The sequence below is a fragment of the Erithacus rubecula genome (assembly GCF_903797595.1).
Source record: "Erithacus rubecula genome assembly, chromosome: 3".
Classification (NCBI taxonomy): domain Eukaryota; kingdom Metazoa; phylum Chordata; class Aves; order Passeriformes; family Muscicapidae; genus Erithacus; species Erithacus rubecula.
The window spans coordinates 139,219,431-139,246,162 of record NC_136689.1 but is presented as its reverse complement, the minus strand read 5'-3'; the positions used below and the strand labels follow the sequence as shown (position 1 = coordinate 139,246,162).

General features: G+C 45.8%; 1 protein-coding gene across 1 annotated transcript in view; it reads left to right on the top strand.

Moving 5' to 3' along the window:
* The window catches only part of ADGRB1 (adhesion G protein-coupled receptor B1), a 202,752-nt gene that overhangs the window by 50,598 nt on the left and 125,422 nt on the right, over positions 1–26,732 (top strand). Inside the window, 11 exon segments of the mRNA XM_079302799.1 lie at positions 2,069–2,233; positions 4,039–4,212; positions 7,690–7,854; positions 9,889–10,053; positions 13,435–13,536; positions 15,647–15,753; positions 16,497–16,691; positions 17,717–17,785; positions 21,027–21,135; positions 21,983–22,126; positions 24,542–24,617. Coding sequence (XP_079158925.1) covers positions 2,069–2,233; positions 4,039–4,212; positions 7,690–7,854; positions 9,889–10,053; positions 13,435–13,536; positions 15,647–15,753; positions 16,497–16,691; positions 17,717–17,785; positions 21,027–21,135; positions 21,983–22,126; positions 24,542–24,617 — 1,471 coding nt within the window.

The window sequence follows — 26,732 nt, the reverse complement described above, 5'->3', positions numbered from 1 at the left end:
TGCAGATCTCTCTCTACCAGGAGATCTGATACTTGTAAAATAGAACATGGGACTGAAATTTTCCTGAAGATCCAAAGCCTCAAAACACACAATGTCTCCTGCACATCCCAGGGAAAGATCAGTGGTCCATAACTTTTATTTAACTGGGACCAGCTGTGCAGAATAGTGAAATAAAACACAAAAAGAAACAATTTTGAGCAACTTTGGCTTAATGAACAATAGCAGTTGCATATCATGAAAATCATTGCAATGGCACAGATGAGGTAGGGAAAGATTGATCCTCACCTCCACCTCTTTCTGTATCCAGATAATAAATGAAAGAGGGAAATTCTGTCAATTTTACAGCAAGGACAGGTCTTCCTCTACACTTTTCCCCCTCAACACATTTTAATTCAACAGGCTCCAATCAGTGGGTGTATTTTTAATTCCCAGCTGCTGGAATGACAGGAGACATTCAAAGCAGATGTGCTGAAAAGCATGACACAAACCAAACAACAGAGATAACTACCAAAAATCCCAAAGAGCAGTTTGATGAGAGCCACAATTTAATTGCATGAGGAAAACACTAGTAAATAAATATAAATAAATATAAATAACTGTAAATAAATAACTAAAAATAAATATAAATAACACATATACTACCTCAAGGAAAAACCCAGACATGAACAGCTTTTAGGCAGTATTGGGAAATTTGGTGATCTCCAGCCTTTACCGTCCCCACCACAGTTCCTGCTCTGACATTTTCATGCAGCTGGTTTATAACCCTCACTGAGATCTCCAGCTGCAGAATCTCTTTCCTTCTCCCCATTGCAGCTGGACAGTTTAATACAGAATCCTCTGCCCAGCTTTTTCTGGGAATGGGGTTGTGGTGTGGGATAGCACATCCAAGACCTGGGTGTCAGGATGGGTGACCCTTGGAGTCACATTTTCCTGTTCCACCCAGTGCTGTGATCCTTCTTATCACCCACAGTGTGCCAGATGCATCCTTGTGGGAGGAGACACGGGGCAGTCTGAGGTTCTGGAGAGTTTGTCTCAAGAATAGATTGCTCTTCTCTTATGCTGGTGTTTAGTTTTTGCCATATGCCTGGGTTCTATACATACCAAACACTACACTCCAGGTTTATTATGTGTAATTATTAGCAATCCATGAGAAATCCAAAACCCCAAACAATGCATGGCTCAGTTAACCAGAACAGAGGCAGGTTTTTATTTTCATGTGGGGAATAAAAGCATTTTGTCAAAGGGTAGGATATTGCCTATGAAAACTAATGGAAAATGGCCCTTTTCCTGCTGATTTCACACTCAGGGTGACTTATTTGGAGGCTGTGGGTGCTGAAACAGCTCCAGCAGGGATATTAGTGACAAAGGGAATACATCTCAGTGCTTTTCACTCCCATCAATGGGATATTTTTAGTTGCTTTTCCAATGCTGCCCTATCAGATAAGCATTTGATAGGGACTGTGGGATGCCCTGGAAGAGTCAGCCTTGTTCCATGTCATGCTCACAGCAGATCTCCACAGGGGGAGAAATGCCAAGGAAACTCTCTGGGATTTCATGAGCTGACTCTTCTTAGGCACCATCACCTTGTACTTTGTCAGCTCCTCCTCTGCCAATCTGCACTGGCAGGGGCTGTGAGAAGGCAGGACAAGGTTGGAGCCTTAAAAGTGAACAATTTATGGATAAATTTACTCTATTTTATCACTGTTGGTGCAGTCTGTAAATGGAAGTTCCCTATCCCAGCTCTCAAGGTTCTGGAGTGGCTCTGCCACCTTCAGTGGTGGAGTTTGCCCTTCCCAATGACCTGATGCTTCCATAGCATCCTTTTATTTTTAAATTTTTCATATGTGTGTGTGTGCAACAGCTCTACACAGTACCCCCAAAAAACCCCTTTAGCCCATTCCCAACTCTCACATTTTCTCCCCAGTGCCCTCACACCCTCCCACCCATCTCGTCACCCCACCCACAGGACACATCACAGATCTCACAACTGGCCGAGCACAACTTGGAAATGCTATTCCCTGGGGATCCAAGGCTGCCACATCCTCACCTTCTGTTCCAACCCCCACAGGTGACCCTGCAGCAGAGGAGTGGTCCCCGTGGAGCGTGTGCTCGACCACCTGTGGGGAGGGCTGGCAGACCAGGACCAGGTTCTGCGTTTCGTCTTCCTACAGCACCCAGTGCAGCGGCCCTCTCCGGGAGCAGAGGCAGTGCAACAACTCTGCTGTGTGCCCAGGTACTGCTGCCCAGCAGGGAGGGACACTGGCTGTCCCTGCTCTCTCCACTCTGATATTCCTGGCACAGAAATGCTCCATCCTTGGAAGTGCCCAAGGCCAGGTTGGAGCAACCTGGGATAGTGGAAAGTGGTTGGAACAAGATGATCTTTCAGTTCCCTTCCATTCCAAATTGTTCTATAATTCTTGGAGGGACAGGGTTTTTGTTCCCTACTCCTTCTCTATATACCTTCTCTATATACCTTCTCTATATACAGAGACTCTTGCTAGACCAAGCACCATGGGATGGGCGCCTGCTCTGCAAGGTGGGGACAATTCCATGCTGTCTAAAGCCCATGAACTCAGTACACCTGCAGGCAGGTGCTCTTTGGGGCATTTCCAGGTCAGGAACAATTTTGATGAAAAAAAACATTCTTGGGAGGCTGGAGCCTATGAGAAGGATGGAGAGGGACTTTGTACAAGAGCATGGACAAGGGGGAGTGGCTTCAAATTGAAAGAGAGTAGGTTTAGATTAAGTATTAGGAAAAAAATCCTTCCCAGTGAGGATGGTGAGGCTCTGGAGTGGTTGTGCAGGGATTCTGTGGCTGCTCCATCCCTGGAAGTGTCCAAGGTCAGGTTGGATGGGGCTTGGAGCAACCTGGGATAGTGGAAGGTGTTCCTGCCCATGGCAAGGGGTTGGAAGGAGATGATTTTTGAGGTCACCTCCAGCCCAAACCATTCTGTGATTCTTTGATTATTTAGAAGAGTTTTGCTGTTAAGCTAATCATATTATTCACTTCTCCTGACCAGCAACATCATCGTTCAGAAACAATTCTGTGATGGTGAAACCACCATCCATGGTGAAATCACCATCTGTGTTCTTTCCTGTGTTTCCTCTTCTCCTCTGGTTATCTCTTAACATGCAAGATGCCTGGTGAGAATTAGTTTTGAACCCCCTTTCCTGTCACTGGGGCACCAGTTGCTGTTAACAACTGATGGAGGACTGGAGAAGTCCCTGCTTTTTTTGTGTTTCTTCTTTTCTGAGGGATTATTGATTTGGCATTAGCTTCTGTGGTAAAGCTGGAAGGGATGAAGTCCCTTAAGAGAGATCAGTGCATTCTTGTAACATTTGGCCTCTGGAGATTATAGTGACTAAAATTCCATAAATAACTTGGCCAGATTAGATTAGATTAGATTGGAGAAGATTAGATTCATATAGATTAGAAGGCTAATTAGACTGGATTAAAATCAATTCAATGTCAAATTCCAGGAGCTACCAGTGATGTCTTGAGCACTGTTGGAGGCTGTTGCCCATTCCATTTTACCCTTCCAAGTCTCCCTAACTTTGCCTCTGAGGTGTAACTGACCCATTATAACAATCAGTAGATAGACTACAGCTTTTCTGAAAGCCCTAAAATGTTGTAGTCTTTGAAGACTGGATAAGAAAATTTTGAGAGGGAGGAAAAAAAGGGCAAGAAGCAACAAAATGATGGTGATGATGCTTCCCTAAGGGTAGTGGGGTTTTATTCCTTTCTAAATCCATCTTTTGCTTTAAAAAATGCCCTGTTGGCTCAAAAATCTGAAAAATTAAGGTCAGCCTAAAGTGCATTCTGGTTTATTTCAAAGAGTGGAAAGCAGCAGACACTTGGTGTTGATAGCAAAGCATACAAATGACTCGATGTTCCTCTTGCACATTTTGGGTTGGTTTGTTCTCCGCCTTCCCACGCGCTGCTCGTTCCGGGCGGGAAGAATCTGTGCCCTGTGGGTTCCCTCACTTCCTCAACCCTTCTCTGGCAAAGAAAAGTCACTTCTGCTGCTTCCCTTGCAGTGCATGGCACCTGGGACGAGTGGTCTCCGTGGAGCCTGTGCTCTTCCACCTGTGGGAGAGGCTACAGGGACCGGACCCGCACCTGCAAGCCGCCCCAGTTCGGGGGCAACCCCTGCGAGGGCCCGGAGAAACAAACCAAGTTCTGCAACATCGCTCTCTGCCCAGGTAGGGACAGTGACAGATCTGAAGCTTCCCCTCCAGCAGCTCTCCCCAGCTCAGTGTCCCTCACGTGGCTCGTTAAAGTTTGCAACTGGCTCTGGTGAAATTCTGAACTACCCCAAGGAGGATCCTGAGGAAAGGATTCATTGAAGAAGCAACCCAGAGGTGTTTCCTGGGGTTGTTCAGTCTCAAGTTCAGGTTTGCCTGTGTGATCTCTTGTAGAGGACATGGGTTGTCCTTGCAACCTTACATGGGTTGGATCTGGCTGCCATTGCTGTTTCCAAGACCATCTTAAGCTTCTCACCTTCTCTCCCCAGTGGTTTAAAGTCATTTTGCTTGGCTGGGTTTGTTGTGCTGGAATTAACAAATAGTTCTACTTGTCTGTGCATTAGTTCAATATAAATGCAAGTTTTCTCTGTGGTTGTTCTGCTCTGGGTGGTAAGATTGACTTAGAGAGTCCTAATGGTCTCCCATGACAAATTTAATCTTTTTACCTTTTCCCTGCCCCTGAATTCCACTTCTAAATGCATCTCCTCGAGTTTTGCTTTGAAACATCAGAAAGAACCTCAAGATAAAATTACTTTTACCACCTGAAAATCCACTTATGCTCCAGAGGCTTCTTTCCTCTGACAGGCCCTGGGTTTAAAACAGAGTCCCCCTTAATTTCACTCTGGGTGTCCTGGTGAACACAATCTGTACACGAGCAAGCTCCCCAAAACTCCCTCCCTATAATATAATGTCAACTGACATTTTTCCAGTTTAATGAGAATCATTATGAGACATTATTATGTCCCCGGAGGAGGAGAGGGATTGTGGGAGGGATGAGAACTTTGTGAAAACAGTGAGAAGCCTCCTGGCATTTCCCATCGAGTTTTCACTCCAAGTAACTATCCTTGGATATTTGGCCGCTGTCCAGAAGACTCCACTTGGAATAAGAACCTCCCAGACACCAAATTGACTCTGTCATAAAAAGACAAATTTAAGAAGCCAGAGCCAGCAATGCTTGGGCAATAAAGCATACCCTGAGTTAACATTGATCCATAATTAATTTAAATCCAAATAAAAACGCGACCGAAACAGCGGTGGAAAAGACAAGCAGCCCAACTCTGCAAGGCTTCAGCTCTAATTAGTGCCACAAAGGCAATCAGAGGCTTGGCAGCACCAAATGAGAGTGGTGTTGGAGGAATCACTGGAGCACAACAATGGGTGTTTGACACCCCAGACACTCTCAGTGTTTATTACCACCCTGCTCGAGGATTTATTGCTGCAGCTGATAAAAATGCTCTGCTGCAGGGACAACAGGGCCTTTGTTCCTCCTGAGCTGTGGATGCCACGGGCTGAGCCCCAAGGACTTGGAAGAGGGAGAAAAGAGGAAGACAATGCCTTCAGCAGACAAAGCACATTTTTGATAGACTCCCACGGTGGTGTGAGCATGGCACCAAACTGTTCCTGTAATGGGAACCCCTCAGCATCCTGATCAAGAAGCATCTTTGCATCAGTGCAAGGTGGCTGGAGGGACAACACAGCCACCTTTGTTTCTCCCTTTCTAAATAATATTTCTGAAATTTCAGCCTGTGAATAACAAGGAAATTATCTGTTCAAAATCCCCCACTGAACAACCAAATTATGGATTTGGCTCCTTTATTTTGCCATCTCCAAATGCTTGCACTCCTGATAAGCTGCCAATCACCAGCAGTAGGGAGAGTGTTGGAAAAATCCACCTTTTTTTTGATCAATGCAATTTTTTTGGTAAATGTCACATTTGATGTGGTGAATGCAATCTTACTTTTCCAACACAGAGAAATGTTAATGTGGGGCAGAGACCATCATAATTAGGAAGAAATTCTTCCCTGTGAGGGTGATGAGACCAGAGAAGCTGTGACTGCCCCAGTATTCAAAGCCAGGTTGGACAGGGCTTGGAACAACCTGAGATAGTGAAAGTGGCAAAGGGAGTAGAATTAAATTATCTTTACCTTTCCAACCCAAACCACCCTGTGATTCCATGATTTTATGATCAGTCCATGGAAACTTAGCAGCACAGCCTTCAGTCAGAAAAGCCAGGTTAATTTATACCTGGTATGACCTACTTTGTGGAGTTTTGGATCATTTCCAAGGAATAATCACCTGTCAAACACTATGTTTCACATTTTCCCTCGTTGGGATTGATAGGCATTGGCATGAAGCCTTGAATTTATGCACAATAAAAACATAAATTTTTCGATTGTTAAAAACAAGCACCTCTTGGAGGTGTCTTTATGCTTGCCTTGATTTTGCACACCTTATGATCCCCTTTGAGTTGAGTTGCTCATTTGGATGCTTTTAACATATGTTTTTAGCTGAGTTTGCAAACAAAAAGCTGCTCAGTTGCAATGGGGATTACACAGGGCTGATCAATTCCTTGCAGATTACACGGGGGACCAGTTGGCATTTACTTTTCTTGGATAGACAAACAAAGCAAAAAAAAAAAAAAAAAAAAAAAAAAAAAAAAAAAAGCTGCAATGTGATTTGAGCCAGAATTCAGACTTTTCAGAGATTCAGGTTGTTTTTCCCGAGTGAGATCTAGCAGCTAATTAGATCTAAACAGAGCATGATGACCACTGTTAATGAGAAAGATGCTCCAGGAAGAGCAGACTGGGTGATGGATCTGTTGATCAGGGACCAATTAGGGTGTAACCAGCACACTTGGGAATGCTTCAGTCCATACCATGATAATAAGATGTATTCCTGTTTCTCTCCAACCCCGTCCCTATCATAATCTCCCTTGTCCCTCCCTCCTCTATTTAATTATCAAAGACACTGCTGGGTAAAACATCTCCAGCCTGTCAGAGTTAATTCAGCTGTGAGAGAAATACACTGACCACACACACTCACCCTGTTCCCAGTCCTCTGTTGGAGCACACCTTTGCTCCCACATTTCCCAGCCAGCAGGAATAGTGTGATTCGAGTTTCTGGGTGTGCTTTAATGAAAAACAGAGCATCTGCATGCCTGAGAAAGTTCATTCTCCACAGGTTCATGCACTGCTCTGCTGAAAAATGGGTCCCTTAAAAAAGTGCTGATGGGAAATGTCATGGTAATGTAGTGATCCCTCCAAAGTGTTCAGTGAAAGCATGAGCCATGCCCTCTGGTGTGGTGGTGTGTTGTGATTGGCAATGTTATTAATTTGGAATTTCATGTCAGAATGGGCAGTGTCAATAATTTCCACTTTTATGGCAGAATGGGCAGTGTCAATAATTTCCACTCTTATGGTATTATGCAGAGTGTGGAGCATAAAAATTCAAATGTTACTGCACTTGCATCCTGTGGGAGTCTTCATAGGTTCCCAAAAATCCCTGTTGCCACAATGGTCCAAACTTCTTTTGCTAACCTCCGCCCTCTTTCACGCTCTGTGTCTCTGGTTTGATCCTCCCCACCTCACTCCCTGGTAGGCAAAGGCTCCTTCCAGAGGGAAAGGTTTTCACATTCCTCTCGTTTTCCTTCTTTGGGCCACTCAGTGGACGGGAACTGGAACGAGTGGTCGAGCTGGAGCTCGTGCTCGGCCTCATGCTCCAACGGGACGCAGCAGCGCACGCGCGAGTGCAACGGGCCCTCCTACGGCGGCGCAGAGTGCCAGGGGCACTGGGTGGAGACCAGGGACTGCTTCCTGCGACAGTGCCCAGGTCAGTGAGCACCTGCTGCTTTCTCTTGGCCCGTCTCCCTCTGACATCCCACTAAAGTGTTGCTTTGGGGGAGACTTGAGTCTTTTCCGGTGCGGTAATGAGGAGGTTTGGGTCGTTCCAACAGACTGTGCCAGCCAAAATCCATTGCTGGTGAATATTTGGGAGACCCCAGAGAGGTGAGTGAGTGCCACAGGGAATGTGTCTTTCTAAGCATAGATAACCTTCTAGCCATAGATAACCTTTTAGCCATAGATAACCCGCATAACCACTTTGGACCGGAACTTGCATAGACACAAGCATCGCCTTTATTGCAGGTTATTAGTGGAAATTGACCTTCAATTTTTTCCCATCTCTGGATTTCTGATGAAAACTAAAGGGTTTTCCTTTAATTTTGCCTGTGTGGTGTTGGAAAAAATGTCTGATGATTGGTGGATTTGGTTCTGCAAAAGAGCTTTTGAACGCTTTGTTCAAACGCATTTGAGGCGTACCCTGTGCCTCCCCCGTTTTTTCTTTTTCTTAAAAAACTCCCAAGAAAATATCAATGAAACCCTGCCCTTGCCTCCACAGGGCTTCAAATTCCCTCCTCTTTTTGTTTTGTTCCTCTCCTCCCACCATTTCAACGTTCCCAGTCATATTTCAAGGAAACAGAGGATCCTCTATTGTATCTCATCTTTAAACTTTAGCAGTGAGGAGGTCTGTCACAATAAAGTCTTTGTTGATGTCTGTGCAAGATTTGTGAATTACTTCACTCATCTGTGACTTTATAATAATGTCAGCAATAACAGTAATAATAATAACAGTAATAATAATAATAATAATAATAATTCCTACTGGAATTTATCCTGGTCTACCTATTTCTTCAGAAAATCCCTTTACACTCTGGTAGCACCATTATCTGCATTATTTAACAGAGGTGTTGGATTTTCCTAAATGGTCTCAAGTAGGTTTTCATGTTTGGTGTCTCACTCCTTCTTTGCAACTTAGAAAGATCTTCAAAGACAAAAAGGGGATTCAGAACTCCTTTTAAGACAACTTTGTCTCACTGATTTCAGAGTTATCTGTCAAAGCAGCTCAGGTCATACTTTCCACTGCACAAAATGGCACTAAATAAAGAACCAGGATTTAGTGCTGCTCCTCTTCTTTGGTAATTTTTATCTACTTCTTGGAGTAGGCATAGATCTCCCACCCTTCCAAAAGGAATTATTCAACCCAAGATGATGTGATAACCCAAAATTAAAGCCCAAATAGTAAAGATCACACTTAGGTCCTGTGCTAGTTCTGTCATCAAGTTGTTGTGGTAGAGCAGAGGACAACGTTTCTCTGCCTTGTAGGCTTGTTATGAGAGCTAATTAACATTTTTATGGTGCTTTGATAAATGCCATTTTTAACAAAGAAGAAGCAGAATTTTGATAAATGTCATTGTTAATGTAAGAGAAGTCACATTTCCACTGAATCTGGAAAGATGCTGGGAGAAGGCACAATGGAATGAGACAGCATCCCAACCCTCTTTCCAAGGCACATGAAGCACCAATGGAAACAGCTGGGGGGACCTTTATTTGATGTCTCTTCATGTTTTTTTTGCCAAGGGCTGTGCTGGTCTCTCTAAATCCCTGAGCGAGATCTTCTCTGGGAAGGTATTTTCACACAGGCATTGTACATTCCCAATGACCTCCAGATATGGAACTGGGCTGGCACATGTGGCTGCCAGGTTAAATCCCTGCCCATGGGAAAAGTGCTCAGGAGCACAGCCCCAAATCTCAGCCTGAGGAAAGAGATAGGGCTGCTTTTTGCAGAGTGTGGAGGTGCTGAGGAGGAGTACAAAACCACCCTTGGACTGATGGGATGGGAATGGGAACACTCTTATTTAATGTCTGTTGAGGACCAAACAAAGAATCCAAAGCAGGAGCCCTCCCTTCTTCCCACACCCTGCCCCACCAGTGTTCCTCTCCTCACCTTTGGATCTTGATTCCTTCTGTTGCAGATGATGTTTGGGATATAACAGGCTCCTCTTTTTCCTCTTGTTTTTGTTTCCAGTGGATGGGAAGTGGCAGGCCTGGGGAGTGTGGGGCAGCTGCACAGCCACGTGTGGAGGCGGCACTCAGAGACGTGACCGGGTGTGCTACGGCCCCTTCTTCGGTGGAGAGACTTGCCAGGGTCCCAAGGAGGAGTACAAGCAGTGCAATGACAGAAAGTGTCCTGGTATGTGCCCCAGACCCCCCATGCTTTCCTTTGAATTAGGGGAATTTTGGATTTTGGGATTGGCTTCCATATCCTTTGTCAGAGATGTAAATGCCTCAAAGGGTCGTAATCTAATAAAATCCTACCCATGACCAAGGTGCAAGGTTTTGATTTAACTGTTGCAGAATCCAGTGCAACTGTGTTGGTTTCAGTGAATATTTGGTCAATCCCACAAGTCTTGCCTTGGTGGTTTCATGTTTTTATTGCCATACAGTTACAAGAGGAAAAGAGAAACTGTTTGATAGCAAAAACTGATATCGGCATCTCAAGTCCATGAAACTGCTGCAGAGGTTTCCCACCCTTTACCACTGCACACTACTGGAAATTAAAAATAAATAAATAAATAAATAAATAAAATATATGTTTGCATCTGTCAGAGCTTCACCCAAATCTCACCCTCCTCCAGAGTGCAAAAACTGCATGGAGGGTGAATGAGCTCTAGGACAGATGAAAACCTGGGTTTTTGATGTGAAAAATAAGCTGGAGTGAACCCTTCCAAGTGGGAATGTCTTTGTTTTCCTCTCAGATTGTATAGAGACCAAAAAAAACCCTGTCCACCATTTCTGCTTTCTTCCTCAATCTGAGTTAAAGGGTGAAGTTGCTGGTGGGGAATCGATGACTTTTGTGATGTTTGCAGCCAGATTGCATCGATTGTAACAGGCCATGAGCTTTGAGTGAAAGGGTAATTATTAGTCAGAGCAGCTCAGTGAGAGACAGGGGAGATTCTCATGGCAGTATCCCAGGTTCCTACTGGAAAGGGGCACCTCCCTAAAGAACAGGAGGCAGCAGTTTTGATGCAGGAGTATCTGGAGTCAGATCTGCCACTCAGAGGCCAAGCCAGCCCCTCAGACTCACTGACAAAGTGCTGAAGACAAAAAGATGAAAGCCAAAGGGCCTCAGCATGGAAGTTCCAGCACGTCCAGCTCGGAGATGACAGAGGAAGAGGCTGTGTGACAGCCTTGTCACTCTTTCCAGCTACTCTCTAATAAAAGGCATCACCTCTCCTTACAAGCTGTGCCTCTCAATTAGCAGTGGCGTGTGAGAATCTCTTCTAGCTCTGCCACAAAGCTCTCCCTCACCACAGAAAATCTTAGCACAGGGCTGTCTGGTGGTGTCTACAGAGTGAAGCAGATTTAGTTCAGCTTCAGTGTATGCCAGCTGGGGCCCTGGCAGAACAAGCCCGATCTTTTCTTCTCTTTCTGCAGGGGTTGATGCCTGTGCAGTGCTCAAAAGGAAAAGGCAAGTCTCAGGCACTGGGGGCTGCCAGGGTTCACAGTCAGAAGGGTCTTGCTGCAGTTGTTAATTTGTAAGGGAAGGAAAAGGTGGGGAAACATCAGAGGCTAAAAATAAACCCGCTCAATTTGTTCTCCAGAAAGTATCAGATGCTGGCGTGATTCGATTTGAGCAGAAGAATTGAACTTAATTGGGTTAGTTATTAAAATCTCCCAGTGCAAATAGGTTACTCTGGTGAAAGGGATTTTGTTGTGAAGCAACATCAAAAAGGGAAAAAAAAAAAAAAGAAGAGAAAAGGAAAGGATGAAATGATTCTCTCCTGGCCTGGGAATTGCTCCTGAGCTCGCTGGCAAGACAATTCCAATCAGTGTATTTTTAAAGAGCATCTCTGATCCACAGCATCCCTCAGTGGTCCCCAGGGACACTGCAGGGGTGACGAGACCAGGAAGTTTTGACATGCCAGCGGGAGATAAAGAGGAGGAGAGATGTGAACATTCTCCCTCTCTGCTTTTTCCTGTGCTCTGCTGCTTTGTATCCGAGGGTGCTGGAAGCTTCCATGCCTCAGAACCCTCCTGTGAACCATGGGACAATCATGGTGAAAGCACAGGGACAAAAATCTGGAAATCAGCTCCCTGCTCTGGGACAGGCTCTGTGGGTGACCAAGTGCTGTCACAACTGGGTAATTCAATCTCCCTGCCCCACAGCTGCATGTCAGCAGGCTGGAAATGAAACTGCTTCTTTTCCACCCCTGTTCTGGCTTATCTGCAGCAGCCACGAGCTGTTGGCTCAGGGATGAGTCCTGCTCATGTGCAGAGCACAGCCAGGGTCCTGCTGCCCTCTGGGGTTCCATCACAATAGAGATTACTCACAAGGGAACTTTAAACCAGGGGAAGGAGCATCTGTTTCCAGGCAGAGAATTCAGTTTATTCATTCCCAGTGTCTGCTGAGGAGGAATCTATCTTTGAGCTGCAGCTGGGGCTGGAGCCTGCAGGAGTAGTGATGTGCAGGCAGCTTGTTTGGTCTTGGAGTTCTTCAAAGAAGCAGCACTTGCCATGCCCATAATTTAGGTGTGAGCCCTCCCCACAGACAGGTTGGTCCCTGGGAAGTCCCAGAGCAGCAGTGGGACATGTCCTTACAAGCTACAGACACAAGCTCAGCTTCCCTTTTATTGGAAATTTTACTCACACAATGAATAAAAACTGTAATCAAAAGCTATTAAATCAAGTTTTTTTCCTCCTTCCCTCCCTCAGGAGTGACAAATAGCTTTAACACCCTCCTCATGGCTCCCTCGGCTTTACATGTTGTAAATAATGAGTTTCTCAGCACAAAGATCTCCTATGGTGAATGTTTTTCTCCCAGATCCCACCAACTCCAGGATCGACTCGGTTCCACCCACAGACAGAAGGTTCCAAAAGCATCCTTCCAATGTTTTGTTTGGTTTTTTTTTTTGTTTTTTTTTTTTCTTGTGATGTCTCAAAACACATTTCTGCAGGCTCCTGGGCTTTGCAGAAGTGTTTGGAAATGAGCTGCTGATGCCGTTCCAAGTTGTTGGGGCACAGATCTGCTCTCTTTTGTGCACAAGATGGAAGCAGGCAGAATGAAGACCACCCAGGGAATATGTCTATCTTGTCTCTTCATTTACTTTCTTCTTTTCTTCATTCTTCATGCCAAACCTCATTTTAGATACATCCAGCACTGAAGGTGGTGACCCTGAGGCATGGAAGAGGTGGAGTGTGGAGGTCACGGAGATCACCCACAAAAGATCTGCCCATTAAAAATTAAGAAATTAAACTCTTAAGTGGAGAGTAGAAACAGCAGTTTTCTTGCAAAGAGTTGCCATAAGGCAAGGCAAGGCAAGGCAAGGCAAGGATGTGAGTGCACTTTCCCATGTATTTTAGTGAGCTAATCCTCAGAATGGATGAACACCCAGTTTTCAGACAGGCAGAGCAAATTCTGGAGAGGTGATGTGACTTTGTGAGGGATTAAGCAGCAGCAGAGCTGGGAGTGCAGCTCCAGACTCCTGTATCACAGACCACACTCCCATACTTCCCTTTTCCATGTCCTTGATGAGAAGCAGGATTTACCAATGAGGTTTTTCTTTCCTGGCAGAGCCCCACGAAATCTGTGACGAGGAGAGTCTTGGCCCTGTGGTTTGGAAAGAGACTCCAGCTGGGGATGCTGCAGCTGTCCGGTGTCCCCGCAATGCCACGGGTAAGGGTCACTGCATGGGGGCAGGTGGTTTCTCATCGGGGGGGATCCTTCCTCCTTAGTGTCCTAAATGAGAAGAACCTGATTGTGGGACAGGACAGGCACATGGTCTTCCCTCCCTATGTGCATGGCTAAATTATCTCTGTATGTATGTTTTCACTTTTAAGCACAAACATCTTAGTTGTTACTGGGTAATAAGGTGGTTTCTGTTGCTGTAAGGCTAGGAAGCAGCAAAAGAATACAGCAATGCGACTCCTCTTCCAAGCAGCAAGAAGGAGTGATTTATTGAAGAGCCATGGCATCTATATAGGATAGATCACTAAAAACAAAGTAAAAAAGACTCATTGGTCCAAGATGACGACACCTCTTTGAAAATGTGCTTTCTGCAAAATATCACAACACACTCACAAGGCTTGGTGCTCAACACCAGGTGTCTATCTGTGTTGTTCTTTCTTCCTTCTTTTGTTTTGTCTCTGAGAAAGATCCCCAGCCTGGGAAAGATCCAAGCTGGAGCTGAGAAAAGTCAACAGCTGTGAAAAAAACAGATTAGGTTTCTCCACGAGCCTTCAGCAGGGTCCACATGTTTCCATCTGTTCACTGCCTTGTCCTGTGAAAAATTTGAAATTAAGGACAGTGGGATATGTTCCTTCCATTACCTACAAAAAGCTTTGCAGAGCAGGTAGGGCTTTAGAGTCCTTTGGTTTTGGGTGCTGTTGCTCTCTCCAGTGCCCTTAAAAGCAGCTGCTGTATGAGAGCAGGAAATATGAATTCTGCTGTCCACTTACACTTAGAAACCTCAGCACCACCATAAACATTTATTTGAGCACTCAAGTTGATGGTCTGATTGATCTGGTGTAAAGTAAAAGGACATGAGCATCCAGGTGTTACCTGTTGTGGCCACCTGTTCCCTGAGGACTGGAAGGCAGTGCAGAGAAGGCTCCAGGAGTGATGCTGGTGGTGGGATTTGTCCTCAGCTGGATGTTCCTCACTGCCAGGCAGGAACAGAAATAGTGGCAGCAGTGCAATAATGAGTGTAAAGGTTTTATTTCGTTTGAGGGAGAGAGTTGGGTACAGACAACTCTCTTTGACTCAGCCCAGGACAGTCAGTGTCATCCCCAATGCTGTCCTAGAAGGGCTGTTTCCAAAGAAAGGTCACTGAATCATTTGGCAGCAGCAATGGGACTGCAGACCCAGCAAACCTGATCCTCAGAGACTTTCCAAATGGCATCATGATGGCTGGAACAGGGTGATCCTTTTCCCTTTCCTCCTCTTTGATATCAGAATATCTCTGATAATCTTCCACATTACAAGGCATGTGATTATCACTGCAAACCCCTCTGTGGATTGGAGCTGAGGGGAGGCCTGGGGGTGGACTGGAAGCAGCTTTCAGACAGTTTCAGCTGATGCAGAACTGGTGCTGTTGGGTGTTTATTCCCCTCCAGGCTGCGTGGGCAGCACAAGCCCTGCTTAAGTTGCAAGTACCAGATAAACCACCTGGGGAGGCTCGTGGGGCTTCCCAAGCCAGGAAAAATGCTGCCATCCAGAGAAGAAGAAAAGTCCCCTTCACCCTGACTAGCCATGTCCAGTTTGTTAATTTTTGTTTTCCTGCTCAGTTCCTTCTGCTGCTCTGCAACAATAAAAGGCAGGAGAAGGAAATAAAGATAATCCCCCCCTGCAAGCTTGTTCAGGCATCTGCAGGAGCCTCTGGTGCCCCTTTGTGCTGGCAGCTGAGTCTGAATTGGTGAATTGACCAGTTCTGGGTGATCTCCATGGAATCATGAAGGTTGCAAAGGACTTCTAAGATCCTCAGGTCCAGCCATTAACCCAGCACTTCCAGGTCCACCACTAAACAATGTCCTTAAGTGCTACATGTGTTTTGAACACTTCTATGGATGTTGTTTCCACCACTTCTCTGGCCAGCTTCTTCTGATGCTTGACCACCCTTTCAATGAAGAATTTTTCCTTAACATCCATTCCAAATCTTCTCTGCCCCAACTTGAAGCCATGTCCTCTTGTCCCATGACTTTCTACTCATGACAAAAGACCAGTCCCCATGAATGCTTGGCCTTCCATCCTATCCTCACTGCCATATTTTTTTCTTTCATTCTTCCAGGGCTGATCCTTCGAAGATGCATCTTAGATGAAGAAGGCATTGCTTACTGGGAGCCTCCAACATACATCAAGTGTGTTTCTATTGATTACAGGAACATACAGATGATGGTAAGGCATCTCCAGTGCTCAGCTCAGCAGGTTTGACATCCTCCCCAGTGATTGACACATGGCTATAGTTACAAAAAAAAAGAAAAAAAAAAAAAGGAATTTCCAGTTCTGTCTCGATTTTCTCTGTTTTTACTGCTTACCTTGTGATGCACTCCATGGACAAGGGAAGCTTCAGGATATTTTAATATCCAGCTTGGCAGAATCTGGGCTCTTCCAGGCCTGTCATATTACATTATCATTAAGTATTGCTATGAATGTATCACTTTTAAATAAGCATCTTATTTTTTGTTAGTCTTAAATTCATTGTTATGACAAATTTCTGCTGGTCTCCTGCAGCCTTTAGGAGAACTGACCTCTCCTGTTCATGGTAAGGTACAGTCTGTCCTAAAATAATTCCAAATTGGTTGTAAGAAAACAAGGTTTGAGGGCAAGAATATTCTGTTGGGCTATGAACAGAAGAAACTTTGTAGTAGGACAATTTCTTCTTTATGGGCAAAACAGAAAATTTCAGTTCTCTGTCATTTTAGAACCATTTAGAAGATAATTTAGAATCTATCACTCTTTTCTATCATTTTAAAAATATCAGAGGCTCTCAGGCCAGCAAAGATTGTCAGATTCATCTCATCTGCACTCTGAATTGTGAGGGAGGTCAAAAACCTTCCCCTGGCAATTCCTTCACTGAGCTCATTAACTTGACTTTGACTGTCCCTCAAAGTGTTTCTCACATTTCTTTTCTGTCTCAGACCAGGGAACACCTTGCCAAAGCTCAGCGTGGGTTGATGGGAGATGGGCTGTCAGATGTGCTCCAGAACCTTGTGGAAATCTCCCAGGATGGGACCAGCTACAGCGGGGACCTGCTGTCCACCATGGACGTACTCAGGAACATGACAGAGATCTTCCGTAGGGCTTATCACAGCCCGACTTCTGGGGATGTGCAGGTGAGCCCAGCTGCATTTCCTGGAGCCCAGGGCTGGGTTAGACAGGTGCCCATGCTCAGGGCTCCAGGATTGATTGCTGGTACTGATTGTAGTGCTGATGAAAATCAAATTATTATTTTTCCCAACATAAATGTCTTTCTGTATTAACAAACTCTCCTTTCAAGGTGGTTCTTTCTTGGTTTATAAACTAAGAACTTGAAAGCCAAGGTCACTCTGAACTATTTCAACCTGATAGCACTTCACTGCAGAGTCTAATTGATATGAGAACAGTATTTGGCTGGGATTTCAGGCTAATGACTTGAGATAAAATGATCCAGTGGCATTGGGTACCTGGGTGTTGATGTAGGGGAATATCATTGTGGTTTCTTATCCCAGGGTTTTACTTCCATCATCTGCAGAGCAGCTACAGGATACACCCTTGGGATGGGTCATCACCTCACGACTTGAAACATTAAACTGCAGGATCTGCAGAGAGTGGAAAAACTGGAGAAAAAGAAAATCAATAGTCTTAAATTTCCTGTCTCCTTCCTTCACGTTGCATGCTGCAAAGGTCCTACCATGGACAGCTCCTCTTGATTCATCTTTGCATCTCCTGCCTGGTCACAGGCTAAAGGGGATCCTGAGGTTTCCATAAATTGGAAACAACAGAAATAATAGAAAAAAAAATATGGAAGGATTTATGCAGTGGGAGATCATCTGGTTTTAACCAGTTCCTGCCAAATATTTTCCATATCTGTCCTTAAAAATCACCAGTAACAGATACAAGACCTATTTCCAATCCAGTGCCTTAGAAGATGCAGTAGTTACAATGAAGTCCTTGGGGAAAAAGTTTTATTAAAAATCTGTTTTGCCATGAACATCCTTGGGGGCCTGTGAAATGCCCTGGAACCTTTTGGGAATGGGATTATGAGAATGCTTTTGGAGATGTGTAAATCTCACATGTCCCTCCCACACCTTTGACCTTCCCAGCCTGGGCTGTGTTTTCATAACAACCTTTTCTGTCCTCTCTTGTCTCCCTTTTCCAGAACTTCGTCCAGATCATCAGCAACATTTTGTCAGAGGAAAACCGGGAAAAATGGGAGGAAGCTCAGCTGGTATGAACCTTCAGCACCTTCCCTGGGAATAGAGGCTTTCAGCACAGGGTTAACACATGAGGAAGGGAATTTCCAAGTGTCTGCATGACCTCTTATGAAGAGCTTAGTTCCAGGCTGAGTCACATTAAAGGAGTAACCCAGGGAGCCACAGGATCTCAGCTCTGAGCCAGACTCTCTGGATGAAGAACAGTGAAATGCTGGTGAAATTTGGGATGGATTTCAGGGGTCAGACTTAGTTTGGAGTTCATAACCCTGGTGTCTTTCTGTAATTCCACTCTTTTTTCTTGCCATGATAAAGACGTGGGGTCATATGGCTTTGAGTTCCTGGCTGAAAAGATGCAGGACAGGAGGGATTTTCAGAGCTGGGGTCTGCTCAGCTGAGCTTCTGGGTTCAGTTATGTTTTGATTTTTATCTCTGCTGTCAAAGTCAGGGATCCTACTCAGTCCTGAACTCCCCATTTCTGGAAGTGTTAAAAGCCAGGCTGGGTGGGGCTTTGAGCAAGATGTGGAAAGTGTCCTTGCCCATGGCAGGAGTTTGAAATTAGATGAACTTTAAAGTCCCTTCCAACCCAGGCCATTCTAAGATTCTATTAATAATTCTGCACCTGAATTCTCAAGTATTAGGGGATGGTGTTGTTTTTTCTTTCTGTGTCTTATTTGGCCCTTGTCTTGTGTGCCCCATTTGAACTCTCTCTTGTGGTGTTGTGTCACACCTATTCCTGTGTTTCTTTACCATTTCTTTTGTGAGCTGTTGCAAAATTCCTCCAAAAATCTGGAAATAACAAATATGCAAGAAAAAAAAACCACCCAACACACAAAGCAACATCAGAGTCTAGTTATCTTCACACCTACCAGGGAAGTCCTCTGGGAAAAACATTTTAACATGTGCTGGCACAATTGTTGAAAGTCCAGAACATGAGACAGGGACTCAAAAACATTTCCTTGATGCAACAGCAACTCTGTCAGGAGCTGAGCAGCTTCTCTTCTCTTCTCTTCTCTTCTCTTCTCTTCTCTTCTCTTCTCTTCCTCTTCTTTCTCTTCTCTTCTCTTCTCTTCTCTTCTCTTCTTCTCTTCCTCTTCTCTCTCTCTTCTCTTCTCTTCTCTTCTCTTCTTCTCTCTTTCTCTTCTCTTCTCTTCTCTTCTCTTCTCTCTCTTCTCTTCTCTTCTCTTCTCTTCTCTTCTCTTCTCTTCTCTTCTCTCCCTGATACCCTGTGCTTTCCTATTGAATTTGGATGAGGGTGACATGCTCTGTCTCTGGGTGGGACAGAGAATCTGGATGTAGTCCTGGCCAAGGTGGCCCTGCTTGAAGAAATGGATTGGGCCAGATGGACTCAGAGCCCTTTCCAAACTAAACTGTACCCTGATTCTGTGCCCAAATACTTGTTCTCAAGCCTCCAGGTGCTGTAGGTATTTCAGCACCCAGCAGAGGAGACTGTCAAGTTGTCATGACAACAGGGAAACCCTGTTGATCCCTTTAAAAACAGCTCTTTCTGTGTGGCACTTGCTTCCCAGTGGTTTTCCCTGTGCAATCTGCTCTCTGCACCTCCAGGCAGGCACAGCCCAGCATCACCATGACCTACATGGGGATTGGGAACTTCATGGGGAGAATGTTTTCCTGGGATGTGTTTTAGTGGGAATTGAGATGACAGTCCAGCACCTTGACTTTAGGACACAGACATCTCTGTGAACAGGATGCCAAAAGAGGTTTTAGGTCTCTGTGCTTCTCCCTCAAAGCTGCTGGACCAAAATCACACCTTACATTTTGTGAGATCAACCAATTCTTTTAAAACAAAGCCTTTGGCTCCCAATTTGCTTATTAAAAATAAACCCAACTTCATTGCAGTCTCACATTACAATGCCATGTGGCCCCCCAGGCAGAAAGATGTTGTTCAAGGAAAATAAAAATTAAACAACCCATAAATGTCTTCAGAGAAGGGCTACAATGATTTTTGAAGAGTTTTCATTGACTGTTATATGATACAACTTAAAATGCAATATCCAGTGTAACCTGTATTTGGTTTGACCTTGTGATTTCAATCTGTAATGGAATATAAAAGTGTTCAGCTAAAAATAGCATCCTCACTCAGTTCTCCTCCTTCTGTGCACACCTGCTGTACTGGCAGGACTTTTTAATCTCATCCTGAGACAGTTTTAGTCTTACTAAAGTTTCTTGGATAGACAGAGACACACATGGCCACCCCTGTGCTCCTTGCCCACACTCTCCATGGCTCAGCCTTCCTCCTGCCTCCTTCCCATCCTGCTTGTCCCCAGCTGTCCCAGCCACCTCAGCCTGTCTGTGTTATGGTGAGAAACTGAAAATGCTGTGAAAGTGGTGGAGAAGGAAAAGGAAGAAAAGCTGGACTGCTTTCCTTCAGCTTCTTGTGGCATTTGCAAAGCCCCTGTGGGTAAATGTGCTTTGAGTAGAAGACAGGGAGTCAGCACAGCTCCTTCAGAGTGGATCATGTTTTATGGAATCTGTCACTGGAAAACTGGTTATTGTTTACCAGCCCTGTCTTAAGATGGCAAAGTACAGGTAAAGAAGAGTCACTGCCAGTGCTTTATCAGTGGGGAAAAAACAGGAAAGAGATAAGAAGCAGAGAAACTCCAGGACAGCCCAGGACCAAAAGCCTGATGATTCAGAGTATGATCCTGACAACAAAACAGGAAAGGAGAAAATCAGGCTGTCTGGGATTCAACATTAGATCACAACTGTCCTTTGGTGTGGTTGCTTTCAACAGAGGGAGTTGGAATGAGATAATCTTTGAGGTCCCTTCCAACCCACACAATTCTGCATTTCTCTGATTTTATTAAAGGAGATGGGTAGGTTATTCTCTTCTTCAGAACATCTCCAATATTTCCTTTTGTTTAAAATCTTTCCCATCACCCTAAGTTCTATCAGAGTGTCACAGTATAATTTTTTGCCTTTTTTTTCTTTATTTCTTTTTCGTCTTTGTATTTTTCCTCTTCTTCTCTTTTTCTTTTTCTTTTTCTTTTCTATTTTTTTTTCATTTTTCTTCCTTTTCCTTTTCCTTTTCCTTTCCCTTTTCCTTTCCCTTTCCCTTTTCCTTTTCCTTTTTTCCTCCTAGGATTTCTCAGTCCTCTTTCTGCACAGCTCCATAATGATCCATTATACCCAGCATATGCTCCCAGTTCTTGTGTGAGGGCAGAACCCTTTGCCTGCAGAGAAGCTCCTGCTGTTGTCTAGGATCTGATCTACTCCAAATTCTGCTTCTCTTTGCAGATAGGGCCAAATGCCAAGGAGCTGTTCAGGCTGGTGGAGGATTTCATTGATGTCATCGGATTCCGCATGAAAGATTTCCGGGATTCCTACCAAGTCACAGACAACCTGGGTGAGTTCACTGGCACTCCCCACGTCAGGGAGAGACCCCAAAAAGCTGTTCATTACTGTAGGGATAATAATAACAATAACCTGGGTTGTGGGGAGGGAAGGAAGGAGGGGAGGCAGCAGGTGGTGGGACATTAAAAGGTCTGGGGGGAAAGATATGGATGGTTATAAATACAGGGTGGCTTTTCTCCAAAGAAGTTGGGATTTCATGAGGAAGAAATGTCCACAGAGAGATGTTCCCCAAATGGAGAACAGATGATGAACTGGGCAGGGTTAGACTCTTCCTTTTATTTTTTGAGCACAAGAAGAGCCCAGCAGCCAATGGAGGCAGTGAGCAAACAGCAGGCAGTGTTTGATTGATGCTGTGTGCACAGTCACAGCGTGGAACTTGTTGCCAGAGGAGGTTCAGAAGCCAAAAAGTACAGATGGGTTCATGATGGGATTAGGAAAGTGCACAGAAGACAGGTCCATTGGTGGCTGTTAAAGTTGATGGTCTGGATGCAGCCAGGAGCTGAGGAAGTCCTGCTGATTTCTAGGAGGACAAACCAAGAGATGTCTTGTTCTTTCTTACACTTATCAGCTGCTGCTGGCCACTCCTGGACAAAAGGTGCTGGAGCAGACTCTCCTCTGCCAAATTTAATGCAGGCAGGACCTTTCAGCAAAGCACAAGCCCTGCTTGTATCTTCTTTTATGCATAAACTTTCCTCAAGAGAGCATCAGTCCTGTGGCTCCCAAGACCCAACCTTTATGATTTCCCACTAATGCTTCCCATGTTTTCTTGAGCACATGTGGAATGTGGAATTTACTGAAGCTGGTTTCACTCACTGGTTTTATTTCTTTCTTCTCCCCAGTCCTTGGCATTCACAAGCTGCCTGCAAATGCAGCAACTGACATCACCTTCCCCATGAAAGGCTGGAGGGGAATGGTGGACTGGGCCAAGAACTCAGAGGACAAGGTCACTGTGTCCAAGAGCATCCTGTCTTCAGGGCTCTCAGGTAGGCAGCACAGCCAGCTCCATTATTTTCTTTCATTTTCTAAGAGTGATTCCTTCCATTTGCCTGGTTTTCAAATCCTCTTCCAGATCAGCTGGATTTGCTCACAAATGTTTGGACATCAAAGCAATGATTAGTTTAAATAAGGCTTTCACATATGGCCTGACTAAGAGTTCAAACTAAACTCCTCACAAAAGTTCAGGGGCAGGTTTAGTGCCTTGGTGGGGATGATTATCTTTCCCTAAAGCAGCAGGAAAAACTGGCAGACAATGTTTTAGATATCCTCCAAGCCTGGATCCAGACCTGATGGGGTAAGGAGCTGGGAATCAGCAGGTCAGGCTGAGCAGCTGATGGCTCTGAGTCTGCTGCTCAGACAAACTTTGATAGATCTGGGCATCTATGGCCCTTGTGTGAAATTTCCTGCCCCAGAAATGAAATTCAGAGGCATTTATCACTGAGGCTCCACATCAGGGCATGGAGGTGGTGCCTCAGCCAAACTGGCCTCACTGCCACATCTGGAAAAACACCTGGAGGTTTCTGGGATGGTCTGATGGATGAGAGTCCCAGGAACTAACACACTCGAGGTGCTCATCTTTGGGCAGAGACAACATTTGGCAGGATTGAGCCCTGAGTTCTCAAAAGCAGGACCCTAAACTGGGCTGATGGCTGGGAGATGATGGGATTTACTTTTGCCACTCATGGCTTTGGGAGCTGCTGCCTCTCCCTTGGGACAGAGAATGGAGACTGAGCTGTTGCTACAAAAGACCTTTGGCCTTGAGTTGTCACCACACCAGGACCTTTTGTCCTGGGCTTCCCTGCCAGGGGTGGCATCAGCCATCACTTCAACCTGGGAAATCTGAGGTCAGGAGCAGTTAAGTGACACCCCAAGGGTGAACAATGAGTCACTGGCAGAGCAAGGAGCATGTCAAGCACTCCTTGAGTTTTGCTGTGCTTTGCAGACAGTGTGAGCTCCCTGCTGGAGCTCGTTGGGAGCCTTACCCCAGTTTGTTTGTGGATGCTGTGGTGCTTTCACCTTTCAAAATATTTAATCACTTGTTGGACAAATTGCTGGATCAGACCTAGACAGAGCTGCTAGACAGACCTAGACAGAGCTGATCCTGCTCTGAGGCTGAGTGCTGTCCCAAAAGTGTGTCCAGCTCCCCATGGAGCTGTTTTCTTGATTTCTTTTGGAAGCATCCTCACACAGAGCTGCTCCAGGGCCCCCAGGCTGCAGTGACTGAGCAAACTAAACATGACATCCACCCTGAGGAAACAACTTCCAATCAGTGGTCACCTCTCCATGGTTTTCTGAGCAACACTAGGCTCTTATGCCTCTGTTTTATTCAATGTCTTGTGCTATTGGTAGTTTTTCAGGGGTTACTCAGTGATTCCAGCAGAAATCCACCTCTATTCATTTTGATCCTCACTTTTCTCTGGGAACAGGAGTAGCTATCCTGAGCAAAGTGATGAAGACAGGCAGATCCATGAGACCAAATCCAAACCCCCTCACTGCTGGGAGCTGACTTTGAGCAGTTCATTTCCATGGGCCAACACTGATTTATGCAGTTGAGTGACAAAATTGCTCTGCAAGCCTGTCTGTCAGTCTCTCCCAGTTATGTGCTCACCAGATATCCCAATTTGATGATAAGAAAGATGAACATGCAGAGCTGTGCCTGTCCTGTAGTGATGGAGCAGACACACTGACAGCTCAGCCTCATACAAGACACCAGAGAAGCCCCACCTGGTGCTTTTCAGGCTTCTTCTGCATTTCTTTTCACCCAGCCACTTTTTCTCCCCCTGAAATTCCAGCCCTGGGGCTGTCTCTGCTGCTCCTGGTTTATCAGGGGAATTTTTGGCTTTTTGCAGCTGGGCACCGTGAGGTCGTGGAGGAGAAGGAGGTCAAGTGATGTGCCCAGAGGTCACACAAATGATTCAGAGGCTCATCTGGATCTGCTGCAGCCTCCAGAGGCAGCACATGAGTTTTGGGGTCAGAGCAGGCACAGTGGGACCTCTCCCCTTCCCGCTGGCCTTGTCAGCCCAGGCACAGCTCTTCTCTCTGATGGCCTGATAGCTGTGGATGGCTCCAAAGCCCTCAAGGTGGCTGCAAGAGACCTTTCCCCCCCTGCAGATTTGTCTGCTGTGGTGCTGTCATGAGAATTTGGGGGGGTTCTGAATGGAGGAGCACCATTTGGGAGGGGTGAGCCTTGCTGAGGGCAGAAATCTGGGATGCTGGGTCACCCCAAAGGTGCTGAGTGACAGTAGTGATGCTGGCATTGGCCATGCCCCAACACAGAGCCCTCCACCACTGCCCACGCTCCTCCAGAACCAAATCCTGCCCCTGGGTGTCCTTTGGGGACAGCTGCCACCCCGATTGTCTCAGTGCTGTTGTCTTCTTCCCTCTCCTCTGGTGTTCTGCAGTGTTGGATGACTCCTCTGTCTTTGTGGTTGGGACCGTGCTGTACAGGAACGTGGGCAACATCCTCTCCCTGCAGAGGTAAGAGGGGCTGCCTGGGGTGGGCAGCACTGGGAATCATCCCAGGAGGATCCCTCTGGCTGCAGGGCACTGGTCCTCCAGGGAAAAACAGAGATCACTGGTTGCAAGGAGACAGGTTTTGACCTGTGAATATTTTTTTGACCCCCATGTTCAGGTGGGGCCAACCTCATGCATCACATGCTGGAGGTGCAGGAATGTTTTCCCCAGGAATTTTTTCCCCAGGAATGTTTTCCCCAGAAATGTTTTCCCCATCCATATGCAGCACCCCAGACAGGAGGGGAGCAAGCTCAGTGCTGCTGTCTCATTCCCCCCTCCCACCCTTCACCCTCCAGGAATGGAACCTCACCCTGCCCTCCTGGCCACATTTTGGCAGCCCTGGCAGGTGAGGGATGCTCAGCTGCCCCGATCTTCCTGAGCTGCCAGCCACACTGAGCCCTGGAGAGCAGCATGGCTGAGGACAGGCTCAGGGAGGGAGAGGGGAGCAGAGCATGCCTGGCTGAACATGTCTGCCTGTTCTCTGCACTGCACACTGCCTGGGGCACCAAAGCTTTTGTGTTCAGCGCTCCCTTCCCGTTTCTTTGCTCCTCTCTCTTTTCCTCTCGCTCTTTTTTTATTTTTTTTTTTTTTTTCTCCCCAAGACTGGTACTGAGGCAGTAAATTAAGCATCCTAAGGCACCTTCTAAATCTGTTCTGCACTGATTAGCGTGAGCCCATTTACCATAAACACCAGGGCATCTCTCCTCACCGATAATCATTTAAATACCTCCAGATTTAGCACTGGCAATGGCGAGAGAGCTCCGAGCGAATGCAGAGAGGAATTAGCAAGTCAGCCAACTGTATTCTGTAATATCCTCCATTACAGCAGTGGGAATTAGATCAGAAGGGCAATAAACATCATTGGCTCAAATGATCCAGTGGTATTTCAGCTTCCTCTGGCCAAGCAGGGAATGAGTTCTGATAACCAGCAGCTGCGGCAGCCACAGCCTTCCCCCGGGAGAGCTGATTTAAGATGTTCCTTAATTAAGGACAGTCCCTCTATAAAAAAATCTCGAGTCTTGAATCACCTGTGGAGAGTCAAAGGAAAAATAAAATAATAAAAAAAAAAGATAAATTAAAGCAGCAGCAGCTTTACTTCAGCGCTGTGCAGATGGACACAGCATTAAAAAGGAGAATGTTGTTGACTAACCACGGAGCTGCCAATGGGTAAAAAATGTTTCTGACCACTGAGGAGAGCAGCTATTCCACATAAGAAATACAGACCCAGACCCTGGATTGGACCACTCTGATTCAATGCAGAGTGATTCTTTCAAGAAGAAAAAAAAAAAAAAAAACAAGTAGATTTAACTCAGCAAACAGCACCAGCTGAGCTGTTCCTAATTGTCCCAATTTACCTCCCCCAAGCAGCAATTCTGTCTCTGAGTCACACATTACTCTGTCCCCCTGGAGCCAGAGAGCCCAGCAGATCTTGGCAGCTGTGACAATTGGGATGGGCTGCACACAAAACCTGATTTTCCAGAGCAGGGAGGTGAGAGAGGCTCTTGGTCCCAGCTGGACTCTGCTGCAGAGGACACAGAGCACAGAGCCACCAGCCTGGTTCTCCCCACGTACCCAGCACTGTGTTCACAGCTCTTGGTGGCCACTCAGGAGCCCTCTGAGCTCCTCTGAACTCCTGCCCAAGCCCAATCTCTGCGTGTTTTGTTTTCTTCCCTGGGCTGGGCTGCAAGGTTCTTGTAGGAAAAGCAACTCATCTTCCTCCTGAAAGATCCCTCCTGACACTGAATCCTTCACTGCCCCCTCAAGCTGCTCAGCTGCCTAATTACCTTCTCTGCCAGCAGCCTGCCTCTCTTTTTAAGGCTGAATTTGTCTGACTTTCACTTCCAGGCACTTGGCCTTCCAGTGGGTGAGTGAAAAGCCCCCCCACCTGCAAGGAACTAGCAGACAAGCCTTCCAACAGAGAAATTTTGTTTTAGTTTTTTATCCTGCACCTGGATCAATTTTGTGTCTCTGCTTTGAGCTCCCTTTGTTGTTTCCCCCTCTCAAAGTGAAGCTGAACCAAACAGCACAGTGGAATCCAGACAAGAAGGAGACAGACAGAAGTTCTTTGCTTCATCTTAG